This window comes from Drosophila pseudoobscura, chromosome X (genome assembly GCF_009870125.1).
Source record: "Drosophila pseudoobscura strain MV-25-SWS-2005 chromosome X, UCI_Dpse_MV25, whole genome shotgun sequence".
In the NCBI taxonomy this organism is placed as follows: Eukaryota; Metazoa; Arthropoda; class Insecta; order Diptera; family Drosophilidae; genus Drosophila; species Drosophila pseudoobscura.
In genome coordinates, this window is record NC_046683.1 from 21,232,160 (window position 1) to 21,247,968 (window position 15,809).

The 15,809-nt window shown below is 43.6% G+C and overlaps 4 protein-coding genes and 1 long non-coding RNA gene across 8 annotated transcripts; 2 read left to right on the forward strand and 3 right to left on the reverse strand.

The window, feature by feature from the left end:
- Positions 1-32: 32 nt before the first annotated feature.
- DIP1 (DISCO Interacting Protein 1) lies at positions 33-4,084 on the reverse strand. 2 transcript variants are annotated; one of them, XM_015185467.2, is made up of 5 exons: positions 3,919-4,053; positions 1,823-2,501; positions 1,285-1,612; positions 610-1,202; positions 33-534 (listed from the first exon to the last, which is right to left on the reverse strand). In XM_015185467.2, the coding sequence occupies exons 3-5, from the start codon at positions 1,412-1,414 to the stop codon at positions 340-342; spliced, it is 918 nt and encodes a 305-aa protein (XP_015040953.1). In that variant the 5' UTR covers positions 1,415-1,612; positions 1,823-2,501; positions 3,919-4,053; the 3' UTR covers positions 33-339. The 2 variants fall into 2 exon arrangements, with proteins under 2 accessions (XP_015040953.1, XP_001355294.2); XM_001355258.4 differs by lacking the exon at positions 1,823-2,501 and having other exon boundaries at positions 3,919-4,084.
- A 1,418-nt stretch (positions 4,085-5,502) lies between these two features.
- On the forward strand, positions 5,503-7,734 carry LOC4815926 (solute carrier family 35 member E1 homolog). The gene is made up of 4 exons (XM_001355257.4): positions 5,503-6,086; positions 6,214-6,422; positions 6,481-6,606; positions 6,899-7,734. The coding sequence occupies exons 1-4, from the start codon at positions 5,756-5,758 to the stop codon at positions 7,367-7,369; spliced, it is 1,137 nt and encodes a 378-aa protein (XP_001355293.2). The 5' UTR covers positions 5,503-5,755; the 3' UTR covers positions 7,370-7,734.
- Positions 7,542-8,988, reverse strand: LOC4815633 (uncharacterized). Its single transcript, XM_001355256.4, has 2 exons — positions 8,198-8,988; positions 7,542-8,132 (listed from the first exon to the last, which is right to left on the reverse strand). The coding sequence occupies exons 1-2, from the start codon at positions 8,905-8,907 to the stop codon at positions 7,925-7,927; spliced, it is 918 nt and encodes a 305-aa protein (XP_001355292.3). The 5' UTR covers positions 8,908-8,988; the 3' UTR covers positions 7,542-7,924.
- On the forward strand, positions 8,918-10,579 carry LOC26533412 (uncharacterized). Of its 2 annotated transcripts, XR_001452481.2 has the most exons (3): positions 8,918-9,031; positions 9,088-9,656; positions 9,710-10,579. It is a non-coding gene; the product is annotated as an uncharacterized lncRNA (long non-coding RNA). The 2 variants fall into 2 exon arrangements; XR_004470622.1 differs by having other exon boundaries at positions 9,088-10,502.
- A 227-nt stretch (positions 10,580-10,806) lies between these two features.
- wap (DDB1 and CUL4 associated factor wap) lies at positions 10,807-15,338 on the reverse strand. Of its 2 annotated transcripts, none has more exons than XM_033385017.1 (7): positions 15,238-15,338; positions 14,770-14,908; positions 14,410-14,671; positions 14,131-14,323; positions 13,610-14,069; positions 13,358-13,539; positions 10,807-13,265 (listed from the first exon to the last, which is right to left on the reverse strand). In XM_033385017.1, exons 4-7 carry the CDS (start codon positions 14,319-14,321, stop codon positions 13,067-13,069), a joined length of 1,032 nt encoding a protein of 343 aa, XP_033240908.1. In that variant the 5' UTR covers positions 14,322-14,323; positions 14,410-14,671; positions 14,770-14,908; positions 15,238-15,338; the 3' UTR covers positions 10,807-13,066. The 2 variants fall into 2 exon arrangements, with proteins under 2 accessions (XP_033240908.1, XP_001355291.3); XM_001355255.4 differs by having other exon boundaries at positions 15,123-15,318.
- Between the last annotated feature and the right edge of the window lie 471 nt (positions 15,339-15,809).

The window sequence follows — 15,809 nt, forward strand, 5'->3', positions numbered from 1 at the left end:
CCATAGGAGGAGAGTAACAACAGCACAAGTTCAACAGATATTATAAATGTTTATCTTGAATATGACATACATTTGTTTTGTTTAACTTATTCGTACAGGAGATTACAGATCAGATGGTACAACTTAAATGGATACATTTTAGACTTTCGATAATGTTCAATATACGGTCCAATGCTGATGGATGATGTATCGCGATTCATCCAGAGTTTAGGTTTTGACGAAAATTAGATTTAAATTTAATTGAATTGAACAACAGAAGCATATTGATGCACATATGTACATCGAACAATTAACTGACTAACTATACATAGTAGTTAGTCTGCGTTAGTCTGATGTAGCTTAATACTCTTCATATGTGAAATTGGTGCCGAACAATGTGTTGCAAACATTCACGGCAACATTTCGACGTGCTATTTTCTTTGAGCGTCCATTGGCCGTAAACTCCTGGTTGTCAACAATCACACCGAGACACTGGGGCACGTTGGGCTTGTCGCCAGCGGTGCCATAGTCCTCATACGCGATTCCAGGGCGCATCTAAAAAGGTAACAAAAAGAACATTGGTCACGTAAGTTCGAGTTTTACTACGTTCTCTGATCTGAGTGAACCTACAATGCAGAGCAATGTGGCCGGGTGCATGGTCTGCCAGTTTGGGGGCAATTCGGCACGCACTGGTGGCTTCTTCGGCTCCTTGGGGACGACGGGAACTGCTGCATTGGCGTCTCCCTGCTGCGGCTGTGCATTTGCCGATGGATGCATTTCGGGCACAACGTAACCGTCGCGCTCCCACTCGCTGAATAATTTATATATTGCAAACGATGCCAAATTGAGCATTGGCAATTCGTCTTCGGGTGATTCAGTGTCGCTTCCATTGGTGTCCATGGGCTCTGGGCCAGTCGATGCTTGGTTTTCCACAGCATTATTCTTCGGTTTGCGAGGCTTTGGCTTCATTTTGGCAATTATATAATCACGCAGTGCATGCTCACAGGCCAAATTTTTCGCCGCCATCTTGGAGACCCCCTTTCCATGGTACTGGTTCGAGTTGACCGTGAGTATGGCAGTGAATCCGCCATCAGGATTGCTATTGATGGTAAAATCACTTATGTTAACGCCCTTGAGTTCGTTGAGAGCCATTAGGGCATTTTTCGGCAACATCGACTTGCGTAGCTGGCGATTCTGGCGTTGCTTCTTATCGCGAGTGCGTTCTGAAAATTCAAAGCGTATCAAACTATCATTAGATTGCAAGTGAGGTTGAAGACGTGTCGGATCTGGGATGCCGGTGCTTACCCGATGACTTCTTGCGCTTCTGGAAGATCTTCTTGAACGGGATTTTCCCTCCGTTGCCATTATCGGCGCTTATGTCGATGTAAAACCCTTCGCTTGCGCTTTCGATGGGCGACGACTCGTCCTCGGCCATGGCAACGGGTTCATCCTTGACAAATATTGGAATGGGCAAGGCACTAACTGATGGCGGTGCATCTTTTTTCTTTGCCTGCACCTCTTTGACTGCAACTGGAGCCGGCACTGGAGTCGGGGTAGGCGCCGAGACTGGAGATGCCTGCGACAGAGCATTTGCCGGCGGTTGAATCAAGGGCTTGGCCGGGACATTCGGATTCTATATTATTGAAAAATTTCATTATTCCTCAAGAAAAAGCAAAAATGGGAAGCAGTTTTGTTTATTTTCTTTTGTATGTGGTTTGTTCTTCTAAGAAAAAGAGAGTATCCAGTGCCTGAGCTAGATTCCCGGGAAGCTTCAACAGTGATGCTGTGAGGCTGCCTAGGATCAACCAAAAAAACATATCTTTACCAATCAAAATCGTCTTACATGCCAGTCAATCGATCTACTACATCAGAAGTGGGTGGCTCGCGGGAGACTCACGGGAGCTCGGTCCTACTAAAAACCATAGTTCAGGAATTAGCCATGACCATTCCTGCAACCAAAGTGACCCAAAACGAAACTCGGCCTCAGCGAAACCATGTGCCGATCAAAGGATGGTTTCTCTCGTATCTGGCCAAGGGCCTTCCGGACCCCAACGCTGGCGTTCAATGCGACGTTTGTGCGTATTGAACGCCATGTTGGCTCATTCGGCCCTTGGCTACTGGTGTTTCGTCTTGGGTACTATCAGTGAAGTAAATGAGCATTGCTATCTAGCGCAAAACTAATAATTTTAAGTTACAATTTCGTGTGAATGAATTTTCAGTAGCCATAAAAGCCTGCGAAAACCGCAAGTCCAGCTGAATTCTATCGTAATTGCTGGCTCCAGTCGATTCGAGTCTCTTAAATGGAACTCTGTGGGTTTACTTCGGATACTGATATGTGTGTGGAATTGGATGGGATGGGATGGGACGGGATGGGACGGGACGAGACGGGATCCGATACGGATTTTGATTCTGGTGCTGATACAGCTCGGTGACCTGTCTGCACTTTCGATTAACCCGCTTTTATGGCTATTGCAAATAAATTCACAATTGGGGGCTGAACACACACATTTTCATATTGTGCGCTGCAAATTATATAAATAAAAAAACAGAAATACAGTTATTACAATAAAGGTTTTCTTAAGTTTTTAAAGGAGTTCAACAAAATTATTTAAACACGTATGTATGTATGTATGTATGTATGTATGTGTGTATGTATTTGCGTGTGCATGTGTAGTATGGGAGTAGTGGTGGGTTTTTGTGTAAGGATGTATGTACATACATATGTATAGTCACATAATGTATAGATGCGTTGGCGCTTGTACCAAGACTTTACCTTGAAAAATGATGTACATATTTTTAATGCACACATTTTTCTCCTCAGAAGCTACGTTATTGCCTAGAACGCAGTTCATTTTTCGACACCGCTCAAACGAAATGAAACAGCATGATCTATTATTTAACGACGTCGAAGAAAAACAACTTTTCTAACTTGAAAAACGTTAGCTATGTATGCATATACATATGTATTTAAAAATGCACATTTGCATGTGTGTATCTATTCCTTATGTTTACATGCATACATATGGATGAGAGGTCTGCATAAATGGCAAAACCCCGGCATTCGGATTACCAATGCGCAAAACGAATTGAATTAATTCGAGTGCTACGCCGATAGAGTTTGAATGAGTGAGTACGGTGAAATTCAAGTGCATTCTATATTTTTGCCTGTAAATTTGGGGGGTAATCAGTGTCCTCAACTTTTGAGGAACAGAGCTTAACAAATATATTGAGTATTCAGCTTTCCGGTTAACATCAATTTTCAAATTTGTATACAAGTCGAACTTTTAAAATAGCCAGAACTAGCTAAAAAATAGCTGATTTGGCAACGATATCAGCAATAGCCTTTCAATTGTTGTTGCTTTGCTGTGCGTAAGGGAAAAAAGAGCGAGAAGAACGAAAAGCCCAAGCAACGAATGAATGCATAGAGTGCGCATGCAAAAATTCGGGTAATCCGAATGTTTGAGGCTATTCCGTCGCATTCACTACTTTTTTTTTATTGGACTTACATATGTTTTGAATGGAGCCATGCAATTGTCTAATAAGTGCATATGTATGTACAATGTATCTACTTAACACTATACTCATATAAAAATACCCTTTGTCTAACAAATTCGGACCCTTTTTAAACGGCTGCAAAGCTGAATTTCTGGCAATTGATGTGGTGAGTGCGTAAGTTGGTGTTTCATGAGGCCATCACAATAATACACCAGTGCAGCAGTGGGCACGCTTTTGAGCTTAGGAAGCAGAAAAAACAGAAAATAGCACTCATGAGCGTGACACTCATGAGGTATTGCTTTTGCAATCTTGGTCCCGAGCAACGTACACGCACACTGTTTATTTAGTTTTTTCTTGTTTCTTGTGCATCCACCTGGCCTCTTAGGCCTGCCCACCCCTGAACCAGAGCATAAGATTCTCTAAGTAATTTTTAGGCAAACTTACATAAACTCCTCCGGAAACAAATGCTTTGCTATTAGCTGAGGTGGCTCGGCGAGAACGCTTCATCTTATTTTTGTGTGTTTATCCGATCAAATCGTAGTTTTCAAATGAAATGAGTCAATTCTGTATCTGCTCATCAGTTCGGGCTTATCGATAAAATATACCGCCCGACCCTCAGAAATATACCGAAATATACCGTCTCAATTTAAAAATATACCGTAAATATACTGACAAATTCAAGTTCTATTTTACATATTCCTCGTTTTTGATATTGCGTGGAATATTACCAGCTATATAGAACATTTAGCCATGCCCACATAATTTTATTCGATTAGTGAAACTATTTCTTCTGACCCTCAGAAATATACCAAAATCTACCGTCTCATTTGGAAATAATTATAAAGCTGCGACACGCATCTAAATTTTTTTCTTTGCACATTCCCATCGGAAAGCGCGCGATTGACCATTGATTTGAAATGTATGTACATATGCATAATGTATGCATATTTATTTTAGTATATATATATTTTTTTTAAATCGCATATTTAAAAAATGGCATTATTTTAGTTCAAATTCCTTTTTTATACATATGTGATAAACACAGAAGTCGAAAGCCGGCGTTTACATAATATTTGTATAATTTAATCAACCTGTCTAAAATAAGGATATTAATGTGTATTTTGTATTGTAATATTTTATATTGTGTAGTATAAACCAAAAAATAACAGCTTTTATTTTTTTCACGCTCAAGTGTCCCTCAAGCTCACCCATCCTGCCCATTCTTCATTTATTTTTTGACGGTCAGGTCTGTTCATCAATAAGCTGAAGACTCAAAAAAAAGCCCAACTCAAATTAAAACGACCTGGAAGCACAACAGACATCAAAGCAGTAATCAAAGCTCTGAAACGGAAAAGCATACAATCAGATATTTTTGTGAAAACATTTTTTGCGTGTTATAATAACACATTCAAAGCACTTCTCTGCTGGCTGGCTCATGATAACGCGGCGGTAGCCGAACGTCAGAGCCGTAGACCCTGGGATTTAGTTTTCTGTGTTCGCTTTTTAGCATGTTCGCAGTATGAACTGGAACATCTATATACCGTTTAGTTAGTGGCTACACACACACAAGCCACACTTGATAGCTAACATGAGTTATGTTACCCATCGATAGTTGAGCTAGACAAATCAGAATTCGTGCTTACACTTGCACAAAGTCGATTTATTGAGTTTGAGTTGATACGTGTTTTTCCAACAAAATTTTATAGCTCAACCAAATTGTTAAAATGGTTGATCTATTAATAAAATGAGTTTAAAGTATTTTTTTTAACGATTATATGTATATTTACACCACTTCCCCCAACCATAATATTTACGCGCCAAATCTTAATTTTTGATCTAGTAGTATTTTTTGGTACTAGTGGGGATAGTTGCGACGATATTTTGTAAGGATTTTCGTATATACAAATGTTATCCCAAGTCAAAAAACAATATATTCGAATTATTACTTATATCTACATGCTAATTAAATAATCGATTCACATTTTATATTCCATTTTTCACCAGACTTCAAGACCAATCTACAGTTCAAGATAGCGATAGCACGCAACGAACCGATAAATTATTGGGGCATCTGGTTACACTGACGGGTACACGTAGAAAACAAACAGACGACGTTTTATGTTTAAAACCAAGTATCGCAATGCAATAACGTGCCGAAATCAGCAACAAATCCCCACCCGCCGGCTTCCAAGTGTCCGGGAACAGGCGACACATTCGTGTAACTGCGACAAAAGCAGGCAAGGGCCAGCGACAGCTACGACGATCCGATCCGGACACCAACATGTTGGGCGGCAAGCGGACAAGCTCTCGTCATGTTGCCGTTGTATTGATGATGTGCCTGTTCTGGTACGTCATCTCGTCAAGCAACAATGTGATTGGAAAAATGGTGCTCAACGAATTCCCCTTCCCCATGACCGTCACCCTGGTTCAGCTCTGCAGTATCACGCTGTACAGTGGTCCCTTCTTTAACCTGTGGCGTATACGAAAGTACCAGGAAATTCCGCGCGCCTATTACATGCGCCTGATCGTCCCGCTAGCTATTGGCAAGCTCCTCGCCTCAGTCACCTCTCACATATCGCTGTGGAAGGTCCCTGTCTCCTATGCACACACTGGTGAGTAGCCACATCCATGCATATCAAAAAAAAAAAAACCCTCGTTCAACACGTCAGCAACACTGGTGCCAACATTAACTTAACCCTCTCACACGCACGCACCCGCACGCACCTCTCGACGACCCAGTCAAGGCGACGATGCCTCTCTTCACCGTTGTGCTGACGCGCGTCTTCTTCAACGAGAAGCAACCAACCCTTGTGTACCTGAGTCTGCTACCCATCATCACTGGTGTTGGCATTGCCACAGTCACGGAGATCTCATTCGATATGCTGGGCCTAGTCAGTGCCCTCATCTCCACCATGGGCTTCTCCATGCAGAACATCTTCTCCAAGAAGGTAGGTCCATTGCCACTTCTCAAAGTCCCATGCTAATGAATTCTTATCACACTTTCAGGTGCTCAAGGACACCAACATTCATCATCTGCGGCTGCTCCATCTGCTGGGAAAGCTGTCGCTGTTCATTTTCCTACCCATCTGGCTGTACATGGACAGCTTAGCTGTCTTTCGCCACTCGGCTATTGTAAGTACTTCTTGGCTCGCTTCAGTGTGGAGGATGGCAGACATAGAGAGCGATCTCCAATAAAGCAATCAATTATCTTATCTTAATTGAAGTGGTCTCTTCCGTTTCGTTGAATATTTGAAAATAGAACTCCCGCAGAAATATGTACGAAGACGGAAAAAGTTCATTTTAATCAAGTGAAGTAGAACATCCAGCTGCTGATGTTTCCAACTCGACTTTCCATTCCATTCCCGTTCATTTTGACCACTATTTTAAATTTCATATTAAAAAAATTACAAATTTTCAATTGCAGAAGAACATGGACTACCGCGTGATTGCCCTGCTGTTTGCTGACGGCGTCCTGAACTGGCTGCAGAACATCATTGCGTTCAGCGTACTGTCGTTGGTCACACCGTTGACGTATGCAGTGGCTAGCGCCTCGAAACGGATATTCGTTATTGCTGTCTCGCTGGTCATACTGGGCAATCCCGTAACGTGGGTCAACTGTCTAGGCATGACGCTGGCCATTGTCGGTGTTTTGTGCTACAATCGCGCCAAGCAAATCACAAGGTCCAAAGAGCCGCCGACGCTGCCGCTATCGCAAAGCAATCACATTAAGTATACGCCGCTACAGCAGCAAACCGATCCGTACTACCGCGGTGCCTTGAACGGCAAGATGTCGAATGGACTGCACAAGCCGGGCTCGGCTTTGAGCGGCAACAGCCTGTTGGCCAACGGGAGTGGAATGCCCAGCGGGACGGCCACACGCTTGCTCTTCGTTTAGTTATTAGTTAGAGAATCTATTCCCCACTCCCCCTAGGCTAAAAGCTAAATAGTCTAGTAGGATTACCATAACCAGATTTACGATACCGATCCCTGGTCACTCCGATCCCCACTCAGCTCTCTGTTCCCCCAGCTATCGACTATGCGTGGATATCCACAGCCGTAATCCCTAATTAATGTTGTAAATTGTATTTTTGATAACTTTTTGATGCGTTTTTTAGTGTTTTGTAAATAAGTAGCATGAGACCCCTCCTCCTTCCTTCTCCGTCTTTTTGTTTTTGAATTTGATGCAGCCTTAAAGTGTATTCAGAGAGCGTGTGCGCATGTTAAATGCCACAATAAAATGTTGACCATGTACATACATAGACATAGAAATTGCAAATCACCTTGTGTCCTCATTGAAAAACTCCGATCCCAAGCAGAACCGAACCTCGGTGCACCGCACCAAGCGACCCTTGGCTTACGATTAGCATGATGTCTACATAGGAACTAGTCACTAAGCCAAACAAACACCGAAAGCCCCGAACAACCCAACAGCAAGCCTCGGCCTCTCCTCCTAAGGAACTGGCTCCAGCTTGATCCACTCGTTGATGACGTCCTGGTGGTAGCCAATACGCTTTAGTAAAGCCTCGGAGCGCCAATTTGTAGCCACAATCCAGGCGGTCAGCGTTACCTGCTCGACTCTGGCTATCCTTCTGGTTATGGCAGCGGCCAGGAGTCCACCCAGGCCTCGTCGCTCAGCCTTCGGCAGAACCTGCAGCATTCTTGAATGAAGAGAAGCAGGCCATCGTCAGTCGAGATGAACCACGCTGTTTGGGGCTGGACTTACCCCAATCCAGAGAAATCGTTCTGAAAGATCCAGGCTATCAGCTCGCCCGTGTCGCTGCGACAAGCGCCAATCGTCTTGTTGAATTTGATGAGGGCCCTCAGGTAGGCCAGGGAGCCCTCCCCCTTATTGGGCCATATGGCGTGTACCATGGGGGCGTCTTCATCCCTCAGCGGACGCAGCTCGAACTCAGACAAAAGCTCGGGCACCTCGGCGGTACAAGCCCTGGGGTGGGACAGCACCATTCCGAAGCATTGACGGGCATTGATCGTGGTGACGCCTCTCTGTGCGGCCAGAGCCTTGACACGTTCGCAGAAGGCAAGGTCTACGTTGGTGAGGAGAGCGCCCCGCGTCCACTCAATCCGTTTCGTCCGCTCCAGGCACTCGAACAGCTCCCGAGCACCCTCCGGCTGCCAGCTGAAGAAGGACACGCTCTGCACTATGTCCCGATGGAGGCTCACGTAGGTTCCAAACCGTCGAAAGTCCCCCTGGCGATGCGTGTAGAACTGTTTCCTCAGCGAAATGTAAGCGGGATCGTTCCTGGCTATACCCGCCGCCGCCAGTTGGCAGTCCCATTTGCGCTGATTGTAGAGCAGAAGATAGTGGAAATTCTGGGGCCCGTATTTCCGCTCGTAGAGACCGAGCAGCTCGTCGACCTCGTTATCGCTGAGTGGCCGCAAAATATCGATATCCTTATCTGCATTGATGCCCATGCTGGTTCTGTCACCTCTGTGTGGTCTGGCTGGGACTGTTGTGGTCTGATCGGACTGCCCGCTCGACTTTCAATGTCTCGATGACGGCTTGCCCCGCAGCTAAAACGTCGCAGTTTTCTAATTTGTAAGTCAAACTACTAAATTCCAATTCAGCTGATTAGATTTCTCTCGCTCGGCCAGGTGCGGACTTGAACGGCTCATGGGGCTCAGCAAAAGCAGCACAATCGTTTCAAAGACATCGATGTGTTCGAGTGGTCTGCTCAACATAATGGATGCAGAAATACACTGTAGTATTACATAGGGGCTCATAAGAAATGTAAGAATTTCGTTGAAGAATAAGCTTATTTTCTGTTTAAATGAAGGATTCTCGTAAAGCCAGCCCTTGTTCGTTTTAGGACGATAGACATACATACTCACATATGTACATATGTACACATAAATCACATAAATGTAATTGTTAATGTGTTCCGATTTTGGATTTGAACATTTGATAGAACCTTTCTATTGGCATACATTTTCCGCTCCACTTTCGAAAAGAGCTCAAATACTTGTGATCGTGTGTTGGAGCCGCAGACGCTCGTGGTTGTGGGCTATTTATGATACAGTCAACGCTAAGTTCAATAGCATGCAAATCATTGCCCCCCGTATAGTGTTGTGTTGTGTCGCATATCGAGAACGGCGCGCAGTTATAGTTATTCGTGTGTTATTCGGTATATGTAAATATAAAAACCTTATGGGAAAGCATAGAGGTATACGGCTATTGGTAAATCTCATCATGATCTCCAACTGCTTGTTGTCTCAGGTAAGATGATGCGCATGATACACAATGAGCGACACAAAGAGATATCGCTGCACCATATGAGGACGTCCTCCATTGCAACCGGAGAACCGGAACAAGCGACCGTACACCATCAACGCTGCCATACCATACGTGAACCTTATCAGGCCAAACCTGAGCCGCTCATTCAGATTTCTTACATTCAGGAGCAGCAGTGAGCGTTTACAGATCACCGACACACCGACACACCGACAACGACAGGACCATAGTTCACCAGACTCTACTCAAAGAGGAGAAGGTCAACAAAAAGGTGGCCATAGCGTAGTCCGAGCAAGGGGAAAGCCACGGCATCCATTTCGATGTCTGATCCAGGTGGTCTTACCGAATCTCGCTGTTTGTTCCCCCGTCTAGGTCCAGGAACCAGAGTCGAATCCAAAGTCCCTCAGCCGATCACCGGATTTGATTAAGACGCAAATTCGTTATTTAAAAATGGTTTATTTAAATATTTGTCTGTTTGGTTTGTTTCTTTTATTTTGTTTCGCCCACCTCTGATGTGCGACATCATACATCATACCTTTTCTTTTCCCGTCTCGTCACGAGTCGTCACGTCTTGTCTCGCCTCATGAATCAATCAATCGGCGTCCTACCATTCCTACTTCTCCTAGTGCGCTTGGTTTAACTACCAGCCTGGTACAGATGTCTATATACGATGCTATGTGTGGGTGTTTGTGTATGTATGTATGTATGTATCTATATAAATGTGTATCATGTCCATAAATCAGTTGGATAATATAATAATGAAATAAGTATAACAAAAGCAGAGAAAGAAATATATGTACATATATGTATGTATGTACGTACTTATGTATATCGTATGTATGAGTAAGAAAGTAATACATATGTATCTGTCTGATCTGGATTTTCTACATGCATGAATGTGAATTTTTTGTTCTTGGAAACCATTTTGCAAAATCAATGAAGATGTTTCGTACAAAGTATCAAAAACGGTTCAATCCGATTACAGCATCTCTTTATGATGATTTTTGTGTCTTTTTCTTGTTTTGTTTTGTTCTGTTTTGTTTTATTGTGAAGAGCGGGAGGAGTAGTATTGTTGTATTTGGTTGATTCAGGGTGTAGGCAGGTATCTTACATGTCTATAAAAAATCATGCGCTAAGTCTTGTTCAAAATTGTGTTCTTATTTTTTTACTGGCTCTGATTGTTGGTTGGAGTTTTTGTTAAAAAGAGTGGTTCCATATTGTATTTACAATACATGATCATCGGATTACACGGCATCGGTATATCTAACACGCCTTCCGCAATATATATGTATAATTATATATATATATATATATCTATATATATATATGTATATATCTATGTATATATAAGTTGTGAAATTGCTATAAATTACAAGTTGCATAAAAAAGTCATTCGATTCTTGTTTGGAGAAGTACACAGAGACGTGGAGGATTATCTGTGGGAGTCGGTTGGGGTTCGAGTGCAAAATGGAGGCCCCAAAAGCTACGCAACGGCATTCAGTCTCTCTCTCTCTCACTGCTGTTCGCTTTCATGCAGACCGCCTGCAGACTGCCTGCAGACTCGCTGAGGCAGCGAGAGATTCTTACAGTTGCCCAGCAGTATTAGGAGGCGACGCTCTAAAATGTGTCGTCCTGTCCTGTCACGGAGGATTCTTGCCTCCTTTCCCTGCTTATTCACGCTGCGAGAGCTTATTACATTTACTTTTGCAGCTCTCGTTGCGGGGCAGTAGTGTGTGGTGTGTGGTGTGCGATGTGAGTGTGTTTGTGTGTTGGTGTGATAGGACGATGGCGAGGGCTGTTTGAAAAGTCTGTCTTAACGCTTTACTCTTGAAATTATCATATTTCGCTTGTAGTTTGGTTTCTCTTTATCTTTGTGTTTCGTTTGTGTTTTTTTCTTCTTTTTCTTTCGCTTGGTAAATGGATATAGCAACAATCTTGTATTCTCTCTCGCTCATATATTTCGGTTTTTTTTTCTCGTTTTAATTGTTTTGTATTTGCGTTTGCTTTAGTTTGTATTTTAGATAGTATTGTGTTCTAGCTGTGTGTCGTGTGCATTTGGTTTTCTGATTTCAGTTTTATTCGGTAATATATGTAAGTATCTTTTCGCCTATTTAACTTATTTGTTTTCTCTTCTCTTCCTTTTATTTTGTTTTGCATTTGCTTAAGTCCATGGTTTTTCTTTTACTGCTGTTTTTCTTTCTCTTTGTTTTTCGGGTGTTTGGTTCTCGTAGAATTCGTACAAAAAAAAACGAACAAAGTAAACATATTTCGAAAAAGCTTTTTTTCTCTCTTTTTTGTTTAATGTGTTTTTATGTGTGTGTCTGTGTGTGGGTCTGTGGGTGTGTTGCTGTGGCCAGACACATTAACGGTAACCACATTCTGTGTGGGAAAACGAGGTAGGACATTGTTTCATTTTTCTTTCATTTAAATAACTGTAGGTTCGTTTCTTTCACTCTCTTCTTTATACTTTTCTTTCCAAATTATGAAATTATTGAAGGCGCCTTTGATTTGTTCTGGGTTGCGGGCATATGGCCTTTACCAATATGACATTTAACTTTGCTAACTAGCTGCGGGCGAAATATATGCGTCAGCTGGGAGCAGCGCTGCGGGCAGAGATTATTGACATTATTTTGTCCCAGTGCCTCGACTGATAGTCGGGAGAGATGTCGTGTAAGGAGACGGCTACGAATACTAGTTTTGCGATTTGTCTCTGATGCTATCTCTCTCTCTCTCCCTTCGCCGCTAAGTTAGCAAAGTCGAATGTCATATGGCTAAAAGGGGGGTCTCGTCAACGGTTAAATAAACTACAGTTAGAAATACATCTTTTGGTTATACCTTATAGATTCCCGACTTATATACTCGTATAATCAACTAAGCTAAGATATCTAAAAATACATACATCCTCCAATCAGAGCGCGACGCTCTCTATCTATCCTTCTTTAGAATCCTCTTGATCTGTCTCTCTCTCTTTGCCTCATTCTATCCCTCTTGTTCATATCTCTCTCTCTCTCTCTCTCTCGCTCGTTCTGGAACAAGGCAAACTACAGACAAAAGCTTTCAATTAAACAAGTGACAGATGCGGAGGAACCGATTTAACATAAATCCACTCTTACATAGCCTTCACTTCAGGTTCATCCGAAATACCAACAGCAAATGTGTGTGTGTGTGTGTGTGTGTGTGTGTGTGTGTGTGTGTGTGTGTGTGTGTGTGTACATGTGAGGGTGTGTTCTGCGGATGTGTGGTTCTTGTGGTTGACTGTGCGTTGTTTAGCAATTACATCCAAGTGCTTTAGAGCCACAGCCACAGCCAAAGGCAGGAGGCAGGCAGGGATAAAATTGACTCTTAGACTCGGAGGATCTCGCACGCTTTGTTGTAGCAAATGGCTATCCAATCGGGCTGTGTGGCGCCCCATTGAATCTGATTGACTTCGCCCTCGGCAGCTGTATAGGCTAAAATTGGATCCTCGATTGCGCGTGGCATTTGTTGTATATCCCAGATCAGTGCTTGGTGATCATCACCGGCAGTGCAGATGTGACAGGAACTGCAAGCAAACAAGATCAAATTAGTGGGGGGAAGCCCAGTCGAAGATCCAGGAGCAGCCCATCAATATCGTCTAGAGCCGACAGTACTTACCTATGCGGCGCCCACGCAATACCGTTGACGCACGCTCTGTGATTGCTCAGTCTTGCAACGGGAGTACAAGGAACACGAACATCTAAAATAATAACTTCGCACGAGTCCATGGCAACTGTGGCTAAGTAATTCGGATCTTGTTTGTTCCAAGCCAGACGCAGTAGCGCCGTGTGGGCAGGATCCTGCAAAAGACAAGCAAGGGCATGACGTTAAATGGGATTCTTGCCGGCCGTCCCACTCAGGTCCACGTACCTCATAAATAATGGTTGAATGCTCCAGATGCCTCAGATCGAACATGCGCACCGATCCATCGGCACCCACGGAGGCGAACATGTCCCGTCCACCGCCAGCACGTGAGAATGCGATGTCATAGACCTCCTTGTCGTGGGCTATCAGCTGCGTCTTCACATGTCCCGCCACATAGACGCGGGCGTGCGGTTGGCCCGTTTCGAGGCCCCAGATGGTGCATGTTGTGTCTATGGAGGAGGTGCCCACCAGATTGGGATCCACCTCGTTCCAGTCGAACGACGTGAGCGGAGCACAAAAGTCGCTGTTCTTGTTGTTGTTCAGAACGCACTCAAGTCTTGTATCCGGCTCGCCGGCACGCCACACGCGCAGATAGTCGCCGCTGGTGGCTAGCAAATCGGGATAAACGCCTTTCGAGTCCGGTATCCACATTATTTTTGTCGTCGGATATGGATGATCAAAGGTGCTGAAGGAAACAAGATTATCAATCGTTCAGCGGAGAGCAGCCAAAGCCAAGCCAAGCCAACCTTTTAGCACTAAATTCGCTGGTGTCCTCGTCCAAGCTGATGATTTGCACTTTATTGTTATACTCCTCGATGAAGCTGCCCAGGGCAAGGCGGAACCGCTTGTCCGGTCGCACACTCCAGTTCATGGAATAGAGCGGCCATGGTGCGAGATATTTGTAGATCTCCTTGCGTTTTCCGGCAGTCGATGACATAACTGGAAAAGAGTCGTATGGGTCCATGAATACGTCTGTTCTTGGCCTGGTTTTGGGTTCCCCCAAGGGAACGGAACGCCTCACTCACCTGAACAGTATATTGGAATATGACGACTGAGAGATGCTGAGGAGATGTTGCTTGAGGTGTGGGGCTCAATCAATGCTGCACTGGGAACGGGGTTTTGCCAAAAGGTGTCCCCCACAAGACTGTCGAAGATGGTGGGAGGGTCTGAGCGGGTGGTGGGCGACAATTGACAATGGCAATGACGATGACGATGGCGATGGCGAGATGACGACACGAATCAAAAATTGCGAAAAATTAACAAAAAGCCAACGTGCACTTTGGTTTACTGCCAGAAACATGGAACAAAAATAGCAATCAGTATTATATTATATGAATTCGAAGAGTTTTCTTTTGTAGTTTGTGTTTAAAGCAGACTTTTCTCACTTCATTTTGCCCGAGTATTGTGTCGGCGGCGGCTCTGGCGACTGCAGTGTTGCCAGTTCAGCCTTTTTCCGGCTAGAATTGGGTGCTTGAATGTCCAACAAGCTGATTCGGTCAATTTGCAGCTGGCCAAGACGGGTAGCTATAAAAGATCATTTCCAATTAGTGTTTTGCCTATTTAATACACCCCAAGTCGCCACTTCAGTGTAGCCAACTTTTCGCATTTCGCGGAAAATCTTCAGCCAGCTATTCCCCGAGTTGGCAACACTGAATGTAATGCGACGCGACAATTTGCGGCCTGCGATTTCGATTTGTTTATAAAATGAATGGTGCTGTGGCACGCCGGCAGGCACTACCTGACACGAGGGGCATCAGAGATGCGGTAACATTGCTTTTCACTAACAAATCGTTTGGGCACAACTGCAAATAAATTCCAAGCGAATTTTAGAACGAAATTTTCACACTAGATACCAGAGAATAAATTTTCACTCAGAATGTATATACTAGAGATGAACAGGTCTATCGATTGTTTGATGGCCGATAATAGCGATGATTATAACAGCTAGAGTTGGTATTTTGGTAATAAACATTAATTGGCATGTTTTAGCTATTTAGGACGGTCACACTGGTAAAAAAAATCAGATTGTAACGTAATTTTGGGTAAACATCGTAAATGTAATATATTCGCTAGCCCATTGTTTTAGTTCGTTCAATTTTGTTCCCCCTCTAGGTCACATACCTTTCCATGTCTTAGATAGTATCGATAAACTAACATAATATTGGAAAAAAATACTACAAAACGCGTTTTTGGAGTAGTCAAATTTTGCAAAAGCCTGGGGAAAAAGATATTTATCATCTTATAGACTTTTCAAACTGTCTTGAGAATAGATATAGATTTGTGTGTTTGATGACGAGGAAAGTAACCGAATTTTGGAAATCAAATTGTGTGCTATTTTTGTATGTTATAGTAGTTGGTTACTTTTGTAGGGTCGTGGCCATTTATGCTCCTTGAGTTCCAGAATCTCTTGCACTCGGGCCACGCC